The 17,581-nt window shown below is 40.2% G+C and overlaps 1 protein-coding gene across 1 annotated transcript in view; it reads right to left on the bottom strand.

The window, feature by feature from the left end:
- The window catches only part of LOC137521440 (probable glutamate receptor), an 81,644-nt gene that overhangs the window by 44,762 nt on the left and 19,301 nt on the right, over positions 1-17,581 (bottom strand). Inside the window, exon 2 of the mRNA XM_068240690.1 lies at positions 16,046-16,111. Coding sequence (XP_068096791.1) covers positions 16,046-16,103 — 58 coding nt within the window. The 5' untranslated portion in view covers positions 16,104-16,111. The remainder of the gene's footprint in view (positions 1-16,045; positions 16,112-17,581) is intronic.

Raw genomic sequence — 17,581 nt, 5'->3', positions numbered from 1 at the left:
ATGGTCTGAAAATGTCTGTGGATTTCTGATTTCCGATCAGAAATGGGCTTACCGTGGCAGAAATCGGTATTTGGAAATTGGCACGCAGAAATCTACAGACAACGTAATTCTGCAAAAAATACCACATTATTGTAACTTGGAAATTTTAGCCCAATCACAGAACTTGGAAGTTTTAGGCCAGACACTGCAGAACTTTACCACAGTTGCAAATCGGAAATACGGTGTCTTCATAATAGCCTACATCTGCAAAAAATAGCGGATTCCGAAATATTTACTTTTACACTTGATTAACTTTATTAACAAAAAATAAAATTTTCGTAAACATGCAGAATTCGGAATTCAGAAAATCAAATTTCCATGGAAATTCACAGAATTGGAAAATTGACACTTTTTGGAAAGCGCGAATGTTGACGAAAGCGGAAATCAGCTTGTCCAACCATCTATACACCAAAGCCAGAATCATTTTCTGAAAGAGAACAAGGAGTCACTCCATATGCTGCTCACTTCAAGTTTCCTTTACTCCTCCCCATGAAACCCCTCTGTCCTGTGCCTGGTCATCTCCTCTCACTCTCCATCCATCCCACATGTCTTTTTTTTTTCAAAATGAAAACGGCTCTGTGAAGTGTTTAATGGATAATGCTGCTGGAATACTCTGGCATGGATGCATTACACATGGCATGGAACAACACAATATGTAAACTGTGCTGTAATTTATCCCAATTATAGTTCCCAATTATAGTTCCCTGAAAGGGACGTCGCAGGTAGGCCCAAAAGCTGCACAGGGCCCCATGGGGTGGGGGGGGGGGGGGGGGGGGAGAGGGGGGAGAAGTTTCTCTTACCTATCCTGAGAGAGAAAAAACGTTCTACTTTCTGCACAATTGTTCTAATGACTGCATCTGCTCAGCCACAGATAAGGAATCATAAAAAGTTTTGCAGGCAAAGATTTGTTGACAGTCCCTATTCAGTGTTCAGCAGGGTCTTGCGCTGCTCTACCCCCATCCTTTCTACCTCTCCCCAAGTCCTGTACTACAGTGATGCTTGAGGAGTCTGCAGAGCCAGTTCTGCTCCACCACAGATGGACAGAGTGAGTGTAATAAGCTGCATGTTTTATCACAAAAGCTAATGTAATTGATAGAGATAATGCATGCAGTGTTTCACTGCTGTCAGTTTTTATCTGCATTGGGAAAACAAATCCAAGTGTGCACTAGCTGATTGAATAACATTGGTTCTCAGTTTAACTGTGCAGAAAGCGAGGAAGAGGGAGGGGGGAAGTTTTGAGGGCGGCCCAGTGATTTTTCGTTACGCCTCTGCCAGTTATAGTTTCTTCCATAATAGTGGATTCTGTAAAGGTGTTTTACTTTATGCAGTCCTGCCATTAGTGTCCCTCTTATACGCTCCCCATTAGTGCCCCTACCATTGTGCACCCTTTAAGTGCTCCTCCCTTACTGCCCCCACTATTCTGCTCCCCACACTGAAAAGGGGGGGGGGATAATGGTTGCTAAGGGGGAAATAAGGATCTTTTTCTTGGCACACAAGGGATATTTTTATTTTGCAAAAACTTTTATATAAATTGATTAAAATAGTTTATAACGTGCATATAAAATGTATCTTGAAATTCAGCTTAGAGTACACCTGAATTAAGAGGGATATGGTGGCTGCCATTTTTATTTCCATTTAAACAATGTCAGTTGCCTGGCAGTACTGCTGATCTCTTGGGCTTCAGTAGTTTTTGAATGCTGGGATTTGTAGTAATTTACAAGCCTCAAGGCTGCAGAGGTTGGACAGAGCTGGAGCCAGACATTCTGAGCGCAGAACAACAGAGACTGTATATATTAATGATGAGTTAAAAGTGATGGCAAAAATGAAGGTCTATTGTGTGCTCCCATTTCCATTGACCTCGTTTTCTTTGCGAGTTTCCTTTTATGTAATCTTTGGCTGGGTTTGGTAGCACTGTAGAACAAGGCTGGTTTCCACGTCTCAGCTGGAGCTGACCCATCACAGAATGCCTTGTCTTGTTACCCTTTCAAATTGCTTACTAACATAAAAAGTCTATTCAACTCAAGCTGAAGTCCAGCTGAATGTCTTCCACAAGAGCTAGTATCTGTATTGAAGCTGTCAGATGCCCCATTGCCTCGCAGGATGAGACTGGCAAGATCTTCATCAGCTTTGTATTCTAGCTGTCCCTTTTATGGAACCATAAATTACTGGGAGGTGGTATAAATTATGCTGCAGTGCATCAGCACAATATAGTGAGCTTATACTATGTAACAATGATGTAATTTACTGGTCCTATTGCACAAAAGCTTAGCAGCAACAGGAAAAGTGCAATAACCAACAGCACCATGACAAGTCTTCAAATGTTGGTGGAAAAGCACTATCAACATTATTTTGAGTATTTTCTTGTTTGCTGGTGGTTTAAAAAGCACTTTATGAGAAGGTTTGAAAATATCACCTAGGTGAAAAGTCAGGAGAAAAAAAATTCCACATGGGCCAGGGAGAGAAATGCCTTCAGTGCTAGTGTTCCCTGATTATGCTTCTGTTCAATTTATAAGCAGTTCAGCCAAACAGGTCAAAGTGCAATATCTGAACATTCCTGAGCACCATTCAAGTCAAGGAAGAAACAATTCTGGTGGTTTTGCAGGCCACTGGTGGGCAACTACAGTAGCTGAACACAAGAACATAGCATGGGAAACCCCATGAGCCCCATGAGAAGTAAATGACAGAGCAACATGTTATTTATCTAGCAGTATATCTATGCGACTTGGACTTCACTTGCCACTCCAGGGGCGTAGATGCTCGTCTTCTGTTCAGTACGAGTGGTGCATGCACCTGTGTACCCAGTGGGAACAGTTAGAGGGCAGATTGGTGAATGGGAACATATGTTCCCCAAACCAATCTAAGTGCCCCATCAATGAATAATCTCTACTGTAATGAACAGTAGAGATTGTTCATTGAAAAAGTGTAAGAAAAAAAAACACAACTTCAGCTTTCTATTAGGGATGCTCATCCGGATTCCGCGGAAATGCAATTTCCGAAATTCCGATCGGAAATTGCATTTCCGCATCGGAATGCGGAAATCGGTAATGCAAGTGCCGTAGGCGGATTTCCGCCGGAAATCGCGGAAATTTCCGCCGGAAATCGCGGAAATTCCACCCGACTTTAACATTCATTTTCTCAAAAACTATAAGGTCTTTTTGAAAACTTTTTTTTGCATCTTGTTCACAAGATTCGGTTTAATAAATGCTGAAAATTTGGTGTTTCTAGGACTTAAGGGGGCTTTTCTATTAACTGCTAAATTCGGCGGATTTTTGCTGTAATGTAAAATGCAGAAAATCTGCATCTGCCTATTTTCTGCATTTTACATGACAGTAAAAATCTGCCGACTTTAGAAGTTAATAGCAAAACCCCCGTAAGTCCTAGAAACACCAAATTTTCAGGGTTTATTAAACAGAACCTTCTGAGCAAGATGCAAAAAAAAGTTTTCAAAAAGACCTTAAAGTTTTTGAGAAAATTGATGTTAAAGTCTGGCGGAATTTCCGCGATTTCCGGCGGAAATTCCGCCTTGGAATGCGGAAATTGGTAGCGGAAAGCGGAATCGGTAATCGGTACATAACGGAATGCGGAATTACCGCGGAATCGGAATTTGGCATTCCGACCATCCCTACTTTCTATACTGGACAGCACCATCTAGTGGACAAATATAAAAATGCACTATTATATTTGTTTACGGTAATAAAAAAACCTCAAATAAATAAAGATAAAATTAACCCCTTTTTGACCCTCATAGTTAATATTATAAACAAACTGTAAAAAAAAAAGTGACGGAATTAAAAAAAAAAAAAAAGTTACATTAGGGACTCTTTGACACATCTATGCCATTAAGGTATATTACTGTTATTTTTTTTTTGCAAATAAGGGATTGTAATTATTGTTAAGGTACAATAAAAAGCAAAAAAAATATACAACTATTTTCAAATAAAATATTGTCACCATACATTGTACTAGGGACATAATTTAAACGTTGTAATAACCGGGAAAAATGTGCAAATAAAATGTGTGGGTTTTATGTAAAGTCACACATTTCATTTTAAAACTATAACGGCTGAATTTTTTTCTCATTATTTCTGTTAAAATGCATATAAAATAAAATAATTCTGAGCAAAAAAGTACCACCCAAAGAAAGCATAATTGGCGGTAAAAAAACAATGTATAGATCATTTAGGGCCGAAAAGTAGTGATAAAGTTATTGATGAATGAATGGGAAGATCGCTGAAATGTGAGAATTGCTCTGGCCCATGAGGGAAAAAACGCTTAGTGGTGAAGTCATGTTGGCTCTAGAAAATACTGCTCTCTTTCTGAGTCCAGCAAGCCTTGTCTAATGGTCTAAGAGTCTAGAGATACATGACCTGTAGCAGGAAGCCCAGATGAATCATACAGAATAGCCAAAGTCAGAAAAAATGCCAGTAGAAGAAGAAATAATGGACTGTATATGCATGAGCAAGGCTATTTAGATGGCCATGAGAAGGAAGAGAGATTGCAGGAGGCAGGTGAGGCTGTTCCATGAACTACAAAAAGCCTGTAAAAACTTAAACTGTATTGCAATTGCAAATAAAGCATACTATATACTAAAAGATACTGCTACATCCCTAACAGAAATTTCTAATGAAACGTGCTGTGTTGGTGACAGGGTGTGAGACATAACGCAGAGGTAGGATGATCTGATAAATGGCTGTAATAATGTGGTTGATAGCCTGACAGCCGTGCAGGAAAAATGTAATATATTGGAAGAGACAAAAGCAGGATCGAAAAGGGATAACCTGGGGATAAAATAGTTGTAGCTCTATGGGAATTGTGCAGTACATGCAACTGTGCAACTGGTTGTAGCATAAGGGACATAACTTGGACAGTGTATGTACTATTTTACATAGTGATCACTTCTGGAATCTTAGACCTCATTTAGGTGGCATACACATACAAATGAATGTCAGCATATCCCCCAAACAACATGAATAGGCAACATATTCCCTGAAATCACATTATCAGGCACCATATTCCAACACAGAATATAATAAGACAGCACATTTGAGTAATTACAAGTGAGTAATATACCTAACAAAACAATATAATTAGGCAGCATGTCACCCTAAACATAAATTATGCAACATATCTCCACAAGTAACTTCATTAGGCAGCATGTTCATCCACACATTATTATATAGTATGTATCCTTAACCACCTACCGACTGCCTAACACCAATGAGCGGTGGGAGAGTGGCACCGCCAGGACCGCCTAACGCTAATTGGCGTCAAGTCCTGGAGACGGGATTAGCAGGGAATAAGCGTTCCCTGCAGAGACGCAGAGCGGGAATCCGTGATCAGCCTCCCAGCTGTGACTGGAGCTGGCAGGCTGTTAGAAAAAAAGCAATTATTTATGTGTACAGCGCTGTGATCTAGCGCAGCGCTGTACAAAGGACAGCCCTGTCAATTATCTGTCCCTCTAATGGACTCAAAATCTAATCACATACATAGACTGATGCCTATGTATGTGTAGTATATTGTATGGATCACAGTCTAGGGCTAATTTAGGGGGGAAACGGGGGAAGGTAGGGGGGTACAAAAAAAATTGCTCTTTTTTTTTAATTAAAAAAAAACCTGACAGTAGCAGCAGCAATTAGAGACCTCCAAAAGACAGCTCTATTAGTGAGAAGAAAAGGAGGTAAGATTCCTTTGGCTGCCAAGTTGTATGGCCGAGCAATAAACTGTTAAAGCTGCAGAGTGCTGAATTGTAAAAAATTGCCTTGTTACTAGGGGTATAAACCCCCTCCCCAAAACATTATTAGACTATTTCTCCCAAAATATATTTAGGCAATGTAGCCCGAAAACAAAATCAGTTTGCCGTCAAAACATAATTAGAAAGTATGTCCGCCAAAATACAGGCAGCATCCCTGCCCCCAAAAACATAATCACACAGTCCGCTTTCAAAACATCAATTTTCAAAACATGAATTTTTAATAAGCTCAGATCCTTGTGGATTTCTTTAATATGACTCTACAGAAAACGACACTCCTAGAACTTGTCAGGCTATACAAGCATTCAATATAAAGCAGGGATTCTCTATAATATCACAAATCTAAGGCCCCAAAGAGATTATTAACACTCTGGCAGAGAAAGCAGTGCCATCTTGCAGAAACTCTCCTAGTAGCCTTGTACATACATACAATTTGTACAAGGCATGTCTCCTAGTGGTAACGTGCAAAATTGCAGGTCCAAGTCTGTGGAGACATGTAGCTAGCCTGCAGGCTAGCAATGTGCTTTGTTGCTATGCAGGGGGCCAAAAGAGGGCCAACAGAGCGGCACAGAAGTGATGTCATATGTGAACAGGTTGAGTGGGGAACAGAATGCTCTTGGCCAATGCTTGGCTGAGTTGATTCACCAGGCTGGTTGTGCGGCTGAGGGGGGGGGGGGGAGTCCGGGGCTGCTGTACACCAAGGAGATCGGTATCTGCCAAGCTTTATCTAGCACATGTATCGGGCTTTAGAGACAATGGACATGAAAAGTCACAATCACTAAAGAGGCTATACTCTGTCTAAAGTACCAAGTCCTGCAAGAAAAAAAATCACTACGTGTGGATTCTGGATGCAGAAAACTGACTCCAATGAATGCCTATGGGAAATCTGCATCAGAAAAAAATGCGTTTAGTGAAAACAAGCTCATAGACATTCACTGGAGTCTTTCTGCATCCAGAATCTGCGTGTAGTAGAAACAGGGCCTAACATTCTAAGCATATGACATATTCCTTACAATTGCTAGAACAGTCATACATGGTGTAAAGCGAAGGGTGGAGGTCATTAATGTTTCCGGATTCTGTGATTCTCTGGAGAAATAATCTGTCTGCCATCCTTTTTTGAAGACCTTTAACTGGGGCTCCCAGTTTGGAAATGCTGCAGTCTGTTTATATTTTAAACTGGGACATCAGGGAAGAGTGGAAGTGAGAGGGTGATGGTGTTTAGGGGTCAGAAGACTCTCCACAATCATTATCATCATACTGTTTAAATGTACTATGCTCAGATACTATGGTTATCTTATGGTTCTAGACATAACACAGGGACAAACTATAGGAAAGATGTGTGATTTGCTATTACTATTGCACAACGTATGAGGGCTTTAATAACCCATTAGGGATGCTCATCCGGATTCCGCGGAAATGCAATTTCCGAAATTCCGATCGGAAATTGCATTTCCGCATCGGAATGCGGAAATCGGTAATGCAAGTGCCGTAGGCGGATTTCCGCCGGAAATCGCGGAAATTTCCGCCGGAAATCGCGGAAATTCCACCCGACTTTAACATTCATTTTCTCAAAAACTATAAGGTCTTTTTGAAAACTTTTTTTTGCATCTTGTTCACAAGATTCGGTTTAATAAATGCTGAAAATTTGGTGTTTCTAGGACTTAAGGGGGCTTTTCTATTAACTGCTAAATTCGGCGGATTTTTGCTGTAATGTAAAATGCAGAAAATCTGCATCTGCCTATTTTCTGCATTTTACATGACAGTAAAAATCTGCCGACTTTAGAAGTTAATAGCAAAACCCCCGTAAGTCCTAGAAACACCAAATTTTCAGGGTTTATTAAACAGAACCTTCTGAGCAAGATGCAAAAAAAAGTTTTCAAAAAGACCTTAAAGTTTTTGAGAAAATTGATGTTAAAGTCTGGCGGAATTTCCGCGATTTCCGGCGGAAATTCCGCCTTGGAATGCGGAAATTGGTAGCGGAAAGCGGAATCGGTAATCGGTACATAACGGAATGCGGAATTACCGCGGAATCGGAATTTGGCATTCCGACCATCCCTATAACCCATATAAGAAATCTTATTCCATGGGTCTCTACTAAGGTAAATATTGCTTTACTGCAAGAAATGTACTTTATGAAAAGGCCTTTTTACTAAAATCTCCATATATATTACAGTGATGTATGTTTGCCATCTGCAAATGATAAAAAAGAAAGGTGCAGCATTGCTGATTTCAAGGAATATGCTTATCCAAATAATAGAGACCAGCAAAGAGGAGGAAGGCAGATATGCAATACTTTTAGGCATACTGAATGGAAGGAAAACATTGTCTCTGTTTTCTTTGAAGTAATAACAGACATTAGGGTTATGGTTATACAGGGAGTGCAGAATTATTAGGCAAGTTGTATTTTTGAGGAATAATTTTATTATTGAACAACAACCATGTTCTCAATGAACCCAAAAAACTCATTAATATCAAAGCTGAATATTTTTTAAAGTAGTTTTTAGTTTGTTTTTAGTTTTACCTATTTTAGGGGGATATCTGTGTGTGCAGGTGACTATTAATGTGCATAATTATTAGGCAACTTAACGAAAAACAAATATATACTCATTTCAATTATTTATTTTTACCAGTGAAACCAATATAACATCGCAACATTCACAAATATACATTTCTGACATTCAAAAACAAAACAAAAACAAATCAGTGACCAATATAGCCACCTTTCTTTGCAAGGACACTCAAAAGCCTGCCATCCATGGATTCTGTCAGTGTTTTGATCTATTCACCACCAGCAACATTGCGTGCAGCAGCAACCACAGACTCCCAGACACTGTTCAGAGAGGTGTACTGTTTTCCCTCCTTGTAAATCTCACATTTTATGATGGACCACAGGTTCTCAATGGGGTTTAGATGCAGATCAGGTGAACAAGGAGGCCATGTCATTAGTTTTTCTTCTTTTATACCCTTTCTTGCCAGTCATGCTGTGGAGTACTTGGACTTGTGTGATGGAGCATTGTCCTGAATGAAAATCATGTTTTTCTTGAAGGATGCAGACTTCTTCCTGTACCACTGCTTGAAGAAGGTGTCTTCCAGAAACTGGCAGTAGGACTGGGAGTGGAGCTTGACTCCATCCTCAACCCGAAAAGGCTCCACAAGCTCATCTTTGATGATACCAGCCCAAACCAGTACTCCACCTCCACCTTGCTGGCGTCTGAGTCGGACTGGTGCTCTCTGCCCTTTACCAATACAGCCACAGGCCCATCCATCTGGCCCATCAAGACTCACTCTCATTTCATCAGTCCATAAAACCTTAGAAAAATCAGTCTTGAGATATTTCTTGGCCCAGTCTTGATGTTTCAGCTTGTGTGTCTTGTTCAGTGGTGGTCTTCTTTCAGCCTTTCTTACCTTGGCTATGTCTCTGATTATTGCACACCTTGTGCTTTTGGGCACTCCAGTGATGTTGCAGCTCTGAAATATGGCGAAACTGGTGGCAAGTGGCATCTTGGCAGCTGCACGCTTGACTTTTCTCAATTCATGGGCAGTTATTTTGCGCCTTGGTTTTTCCACACGCTTCTTGCGACCCTGTTGACTATTTTGAATGAAACGCTTGATTGTTCGATGATCACGCTTCAGAAGCTTTGCAATTTTAAGAGTGCTGCATCTCTCTGCAAGATATCTCACTATTTTTGACTTTTCTGAGCCTGTCAAGTCCTTCTTTTGACCCATTTTGCCAAAGGAAAGGAAGTTGCCTAATAATTATGCACACCTGATATAGGGTGTTGATGTCATTAGACCACAACCCTTCTCATTACAGAGATGCACATCACCTAATATGCTTAATTGGTAGTAGGCTTTCAAACCTATACAGCTTGGAGTAAGACAACATGCATAAAGAGGATGATGTGGTCAAAATACTCATTTGCCTAATAATTCTGCACTCCCTGTATTATTGGGAATGACTTCAGTTTGATTCTTAATGGGTTACCAAACCAGCACATCCCAGTGGGGAAATCTAATGGGTAGGGTGAATGAGGTTCTGGTAAGAGTTCACACAGGTAGAATATGGATATTTCCCTGACAAATGGCATCTCGTTAGCTATAAAAGAACCTCCTGTTCAAGATTCAAGCACATTATTGTCATTGTGTAACACAACACAATAACTTTTCATGACAACCCCACGGTGCATAGAAGGAACATGGTGATAGTAACAAAGGTAGAAATAGAGGAATTATACAAGTATGCCGGGTATTTAAAATATTTAAACAATTTCTACACTGGTAATTATTTCAGAGAAGATTCTGAGTTTAACAAATGTATGGCAGATTGGAAAAAAACTGGTTTTCAGTCTGTATAACGTCTACATAATGGAAGGAGCTCAAACAAGGCGTTTCCAGGGTAAATGCTATCCTTGATCATTTTTTGCCACTTCTCATACAGCGAGTCCTAAGACAAGTACACATGCCGTACTTCTTCAAACGACAGGTCCGTCAGAGCCTCCCGCGGTGCATTAGTTCTGCCAACAGTTGCACGTGAGTGCAAGCTGTTGCAAACTGAGGCTCTGACGGACCCGTCGTTTGAAGAAGTACAGCGTGTATACGCTCCTTTATACAAGGGTTCAAGTGATGGTGGTTCAGCGCCAATAATGACTTCTGCTGTTTTAACATCTAGGCATAATTCACACTTATCAAAGCAGAAACCGCAAATGCAAAAGTAGCTAACGATAGTCAATGAAAAAAATCACATGTATGTGTGCAAATTTATTCTGCAAGATGTACTTTTTTTGTGCAGATGAAAGTACAATTGCATTTTTCGCATTTTTTAAAACATAAATAGGAATCTAAATTGACTTCCATTGTGTGCGATGACGGTGTTTTCACAAATTTGCATGCGATTTTTGATAAGTGTGTACTTATTTGTTGGTGATTTCAGTAAACAAGTAAATCTATAGCAGTAAGCTTGAGCTCACCCTTCGGAATTGACCTCATCTGCTTGATTTCAGTCGATTGAATACTCAGGGATTAAAGTAACAGTGAAGTGACAAAATCTATACCTGCTAAAATCTTGTCTAGTATTTAATGGTGCAAAGAGGCAGAACAGGCAAACAATATGAAGTAAATATCAATAGTTTACCTGATCTACTGAAGAATGACTAGTGTGGTACTACGCTGTAATTAGACAAGACAACAAAGCAGTTAAGCTTGGCATGACGAGTATGGTCACTTTTAGGCAGTACCATAGACTGCAATATAAATTAGCAGCTATGGGGCACCATAGTCTTTGACTTTGGTGTGGCTGTTGGAAATGTGTTTTGCTACTGTACGTGAATGGATACTGGTGATACCATAATGGAGTTCAGCTATAGTGTAACTGAACTTACATTTGGCACAAATGATCACTTAAGTGGTCTGAAACTCAGCATTTCTTCTTTGCTCTAAAAGATTCCTTATAGCCTTAAACCTACTAGCACAATTTTTTTTAGCAGAACATTATTCAAACAGTTAAACACAGCATGTTGTCCTACATTGGAAAGCTCCTTCAGCTTATGATCCGCATCTGAAGAGGTGATAACATTATATTTTGTCTACATTTCGATGTTATTACATTCTTAGTTGCGGTGTCTGTGCTTCTAGCATGCACACCATTCAGAAGAGCTCAAAAGAAGATTTTAATATATAATAAAAGAAACAATATGAGTGGAGGCGCACCAATGCAAAAGGACATATGGTGTGCCGTAGCTTTAAGATCACTGTACCAATGATCAGACAATGCAAATCCAAATAAAGCTGGCACCACCTTCGGTAGATAAGAAGCTCTTTATTAGAAAAGTCATGAAAATGACAAGCATTTGTATTGCAACTTTTAGGTGGCAGATTTTCAGCTAAGTATAGCTGAAAGTACGCTGCTGGGTAGGTATAAGTCAGGATCTTTTTGTATTCGTCTTCTGTATTATTGGAAAATGTCTCTTTTTTATCTTTACAAATAAAGATTAGTAAAAAACAAAACAAATGCAAAAGACAAACAACTGAAATTATTGTCTCCTAGAATTGACCCAAACAGCACTTTTGCTTGTTGTTTGAGTACAGTGTTTATCATAAATGCATATAACAGAATCTGGCCTTGCAATGTGCTTACATGAAACTAGGCTCAACTTCCCCCCCCCCAAACTCCTAAGATTAATGCATTAGAACAAGGATTGTTTTCTTATTCCCAGCAGTGAAATACGGTACATTCCATTATGAAAGAGGATGCTATGTTCTCAGACAGTAAAACATATGGTTCTGGTTTATTTAATATGGCAAATGCATAGTCTTTGCATACTGGAATCATTGTAAATGTATACATATATCTCAAGGCAGATGCTATATCTGGAATAAAGCAAATGCAAATGGTCTAAAGAAAAAAGCTCCTTCAGTCATGGAGAGCTGGATCACCAGCCACTGCATGTGAAAGAAAAAACTTTTTTTTTAAATACAAAAGGCCTCCTGTTATTTACTTTTATGACACCTCTCCCTGCATCACCATTTACTAATGCAATAATTCATTTTCTTTTTCTATCTAGAGACCATTTGTGATAGCAGCCTACCCATACCCAGGACACGTCTCATATGAGGTTGATAGAGAGGGCTGGCATTGGCACTAGTACCTTGAAATGATAGGTAGGTATAAATAAGAATCCTCCATTCAAATATATAGGGAAGCATTTTAAATTGCTTGCCAAAACAAGGCTGTTCAATCCCTCACTGAGGTGTTTCAGGTGCACCATTTGTCACTTTCTGTGGTCACTCCATCTGTTGAAAGGAACACCAAAGACAGCCCCATGGAAACAACCTCCATACAGAAATTACACAGCAGTCAATGTACTCTCTGCCTTGTTCTCTCCGGTGCCGACTGATTTTGGAGAAAAGTTAGTATGACTTTTTAGTAGGCGAGAGAAGAACGTGAAGACTCTTTCATGTGGGGTACCACTACAGTGTGGAGGGGGAATGGCATTTTGGTCTGGGGGATAGCTTATGTCATTATTATTTTTTATTTATATAGCGCCAACATTTTCTGTAGCGCTGTACATAGTACAAAATAAATAATGGGAAGCATAGGTACATGAGGGGTTCAAAACGCTGTACAAGCAGAACATCCAGCAATACAAATACATACAAAGGTAATGTGTGATTTGAGTCACCACCAATACTGGTGCATGCACACATTATAAATTACCTCAGAAAATGAAACACTTGGGGGGGGGGGGGGGGGGGCTGGCGGCCATTGCTAGAGCTTACACTCTAGAGGGTAGTGGGTTGGAGACAAGCAAAGGAGACACATGGGTTAGCGGATGAGGCGGAAAACCTCCAGTGCTACCTAAAGCAAATTATAGGCTTGTCTGTGTCCTTGTCAAGGTGTGTTTTGAGAGAACGTTTGAAGTTTTCCAGGCATGGAGCATGATGGACTGGCTGTGGGAGAGCTTTCCAAAAGAGCGGGGACACTCGCAAAAAGTCCTGGATGCGGGAGTGACAGAAGGTGACTATGTTAGAGGACAAGAAGTTCTCTTGGGAGGAATGATGCTTCCGGGTGGGATGGTATTTGGAGATTAGTGAGGAAATGTAAGGAGGTGACAACTTACATAGAGCTTTGTATCAGAGGCACCTCTAGAGACCAGCTGATAAGCTAATTGCCTAGGGAAGATTTTCAGAGGTGGCTTTGAGGGGAAAAAAGTTTATTTTTCCTGTCCTTAGAGACTAAAAATTAAGGGAACGGAGAGAAAAAGTTCTAATGAAAGCCTCTGCTGCTCAGCCTCAAATAAGGAATCTACAAACCTTTTGCCTACAACACTTTGTATGACATTCCCTAATATAAGTGTTATCTAGGGATCTGGAGTGTGTCTGTGTGACCCCTGTCCCGTGAGGATAGTGTCTTTGTGTGCATTCCAGACCGGACTGGCCAGGGGAGGAAGGAGGGAGATTTTCCCCAAGGCTGCTGGTACAGTGTATAAGGCAATGTGAAGCACTAGGCTGGTTGAGGGAAATGAAAGTACAATTTGATGGCAAGCTGGTAAATGTACACAGCATGATGCAGAAGAGAGGCTTGCCTCCTACAGTGTCCTTAGAAAATAACTCTGTCTGCTCTCTCAACATTGTAAAGACTGCATGTGGTCAGCTAGATAAGATATTACACAGGTTGAAAAGATTTAGACAGTCCCTAGACTCCAGGAGGGCTGCTTTCTGACTTGTGTGAGAGACAGGGTCAGGAGTCCTATTACAGGCAAGTAGCCTCAGTGTGATATGGGATTGCAATACAGATAAGCTCTCTGCTCCATCTCAGGTTATTCTCAGTCTCTCTCCACTCATCTTCTCTCCGTCATTCACCTTTGTTTCCCCCCTTCACCTAGTGCTGGCTGTCTTCTTGTCTTCTTGTCTTAAAGGAAAGCTAAATAAAAGTGCTTTTCCTCCTCTCTCTGTATAGTGTAATGGTTAAGGGCTCTGCCTCTGGCCCAGAAATCTCTGCTTCTTCCTACTCAGTAAGCCAGCACCTATTCAGTAGGAGACCTTGGGCAAGACTCCCTACACTGCTACTGCCTACTGAACAAGTCAGCACTTTGAGTCTGCCAGGAGAAAAGTAATTATAAATGTTCCTTGTTACTCTCTACTTTGCCCCCTCCCCCCCCCAATCTTACCCTACAATTGAATCACCCAATCTTGTTATTAGTAACCCTAGCCTATAGCTGTCAATACATGCATTCATTTTTTACAGACAGATTCTTTCAAAGAAACCTGGGCACCACAGGTTTCCTTGCCTGGAGTGACAAAATGGCCAGAGGCGCCCCTGCTTTGTATGATAGGATGAGGTGTTTAAACTGGTTCCTTTAGGTATTAGGCAGCCAATGGAGAAATTGAGATTGTTAGATCATGGAGGGTAATAATGCTTAGATGGTTAAATGCATTATTATGCACTAAACAGGGCAGAACACAGCAGGAAATCAAGACTCTTGAGCTATAGCTACAGTGCTGGCCACAATAAGTTAATCTTCCAGCAGCATAATGCAAAGGTAGTCAGCAATGTTCTGTGTTCAGGTGGGAAATTAGCTGTGTACTCTCCCACCTCCTCTCTGACTTTTTTCAAATGGGTAATGTTTGACTAGCTCACAATATTGCTGTTCTCTTGTGTGCAACTGATGTGGCACAGGAAAACAGCACTGCAAATCTGGCCAGCCAAATAAAAAAATAATGCTGCAAAAATGGTTTATGAGCAAGTGGAAATTATGATATGATGAGACCTTAAAACTAATTATCTCACCCCTGCAGCTGTGGTCCAGGATTGCTGTATACAACTAGTATGTAAGGATGATCAATTTATTCTACAGAGATTCTCCTTAGGGGAGATTCACAGACAGCAGATTGATCTTCTCTCACTACTTACAATCATGTACTTCTATTTCACTTCAACTTCCTGCCTTAGCCAAGAAGAAAAAGTGAGACATAACATGATTGCAACTTTAGGCGTGATTGTCCTATTGTAGAAAAATGGTCATCTTCATTGAGGATATTTTTGGAGGGGACAGCAAGCTGTAATCAGGGTTTGATTTAATGGTGAAGGGAGGTACTGGGGTGAACTGCTCAATATCAGCCTGAGCATGTGATCGAGTAAGAGGTGAAGGTTCCCAAGGCCTGAGCAAGCAATCAGGGTCTGATGGGTGAGGGCACTTTTGCATCTCTGTCTTTGGTGCTGGAGGCCCTTTTCCCAGTTCTGCTGTCAGAACAGTTTTACAGTGGAGACAGCGGGCACTGGGGCTACAAATTTCCCTTTGTGACTGATCTGGTTCTATGTAAACCCAACTTTATCTTTTTTTTTAAGCAAACTGTAAATAAATTAGTATGCAACATGCACAAACAAATCAAAGGATTGCATGAGATTAGAATTTTGCTGTGTATATTGGAATATTTACAGCTGTTAATAAAACTAAATTCAGCTGTATAAATATATGCAAATATAACCATAGGTTATGATGATTTACATGTGATGTATTATCTTATCAAGTTCGTGAAGAAAGGCAAGTGTATTCTCCTGGTTACCAGTCTGGCCATGGCAATGTTTGACACATTTCTTTCAGAATCTCAATGATAAATAGGACTGTGTCCAGATATATGGAATGGTTGGTGTAGTGATATCAGCCGTTTTGTGATAATAACAATAATAGTATAATAATAATAGTAAAAGTACAGTAATAGTAACTATATTTGCAGAGATGCATCTATTATCATACAGACCTGTGCAACCACACCAAAGGATGGCAACTGCAAGAAGAAGCATGAAGGATTTATCCATAGCGGTTTCTGTAAAAGAAGAGGGGAAAAAACACATTACATGGTGCACATTTTAGACTATTGCGTTCTGTTGCCAAGGATAGGTTTTACGCTTGTTACTAGGTATTGCAAGTTTTTCTCTTTCACATCTAGTAATTAGTATTTACTATATTTGACAGTCTCTGTGATCAGACACTAAAGACTGGGTACAAAAATCTGTCTGTTATATAAAGCAAAGCTGAAACTGTTTGATAACTGAGTGTTTTAAACTGTTGGCTGTTGTTGTGCACCTGTTGCAATTACACTGGAGGCTGAAATGTTGTTGCTTTAGCCAGTATTAAGAACCTGGATTCCAAAATAATCAGTGACATCACTGCAGCAGATTCACTAGATACCACACAGCTAAAAATAGGCTCAGTTTGGATGTATGACATCCCTAATACTATACATAATGGTGGCCATGACAACTATAACTCACCGCACATAACTACTGCCTCGTAACTTAGAGATATGACAGCACAAGCTTACTATACAAAAATGGCTGTCTTATGGTACTAAAAAGTATTATTGTGTTGTGTTATTATCTGTTGGCCTTTTTATTATTCAGATTACTGTGAATTTCCAAAGCTTTTAGGGAGCTACAAATACTTTGATGTGTATATTCTCCCTGGCAGCAGGGTGTCACTAGTTCACTTGGCTGCATTATTAAAGAACAAGTGACACCCATGCTAAACTAGAAATAAAAAACGCATATATAAGTAGATAAATACTACTTCTACTTACATAACAGATGTATTGCACTGTCCATGTTATGATTTCTGTGAATTTTATAAAGGAAAAGCAGAGAACCCTATTCTAGACAGTTTCCATCTTGTTTACCTTTGAATGAAGCTAATCCATTCCTGACATAATTTCCTCCCTCGCTCTTTTTTTTTCTCCTCTTGCTGATTGTATATTCATTACCCGCCATCTTCCCAGAGTTTTCAGACACTCCCACTGAGGTCTATACTAGGAAGTGCACTGTCTTATGGCATTAGAAGGAGGGGGAATTAAAGGGAAGAGGAGGAATATATTATAGATAAAAAGACCTTAGGAGCACTGGCCCTTTAATTGCCATTGCCATCGGCTGGCAAAACAGTTGCATGCTGGGGGGCACCATGCAACTGTTTTGCCAGCCAATGGCAATTAAAGGGCCAGTGCTCCTAAGGTATGTGGGAATTCCAAACCATAACAGCAGAAAACGTTTTGAAAGTTTTGAATGCAGGATTAGCATCTTTATCACTTAAAGAGAATCTGTACTCTAAAATTCTTACAACAAAAAGCATACCATTCTATTCATTATGTTCTCCTGGGCCCCTCTGTGCTGTTTCTGCCACTCTCTGCTGCAAACCTGGCTTGTAATTGCCAGTTTTAGGCAGTGTTTACAAACAAACTAACCAGCTTGTGATAGGCTCACATAAGCAGAGTGTGTGAGTCATACAAAGCCTGCAGGGGGCCTGG

This window comes from Hyperolius riggenbachi, chromosome 6 (genome assembly GCF_040937935.1).
Source record: "Hyperolius riggenbachi isolate aHypRig1 chromosome 6, aHypRig1.pri, whole genome shotgun sequence".
NCBI lineage: Eukaryota > Metazoa > Chordata > Amphibia > Anura > Hyperoliidae > Hyperolius > Hyperolius riggenbachi.
Note: the sequence above shows the minus strand (reverse complement) of the source record. Positions and strands in the feature narration are given on the sequence as shown.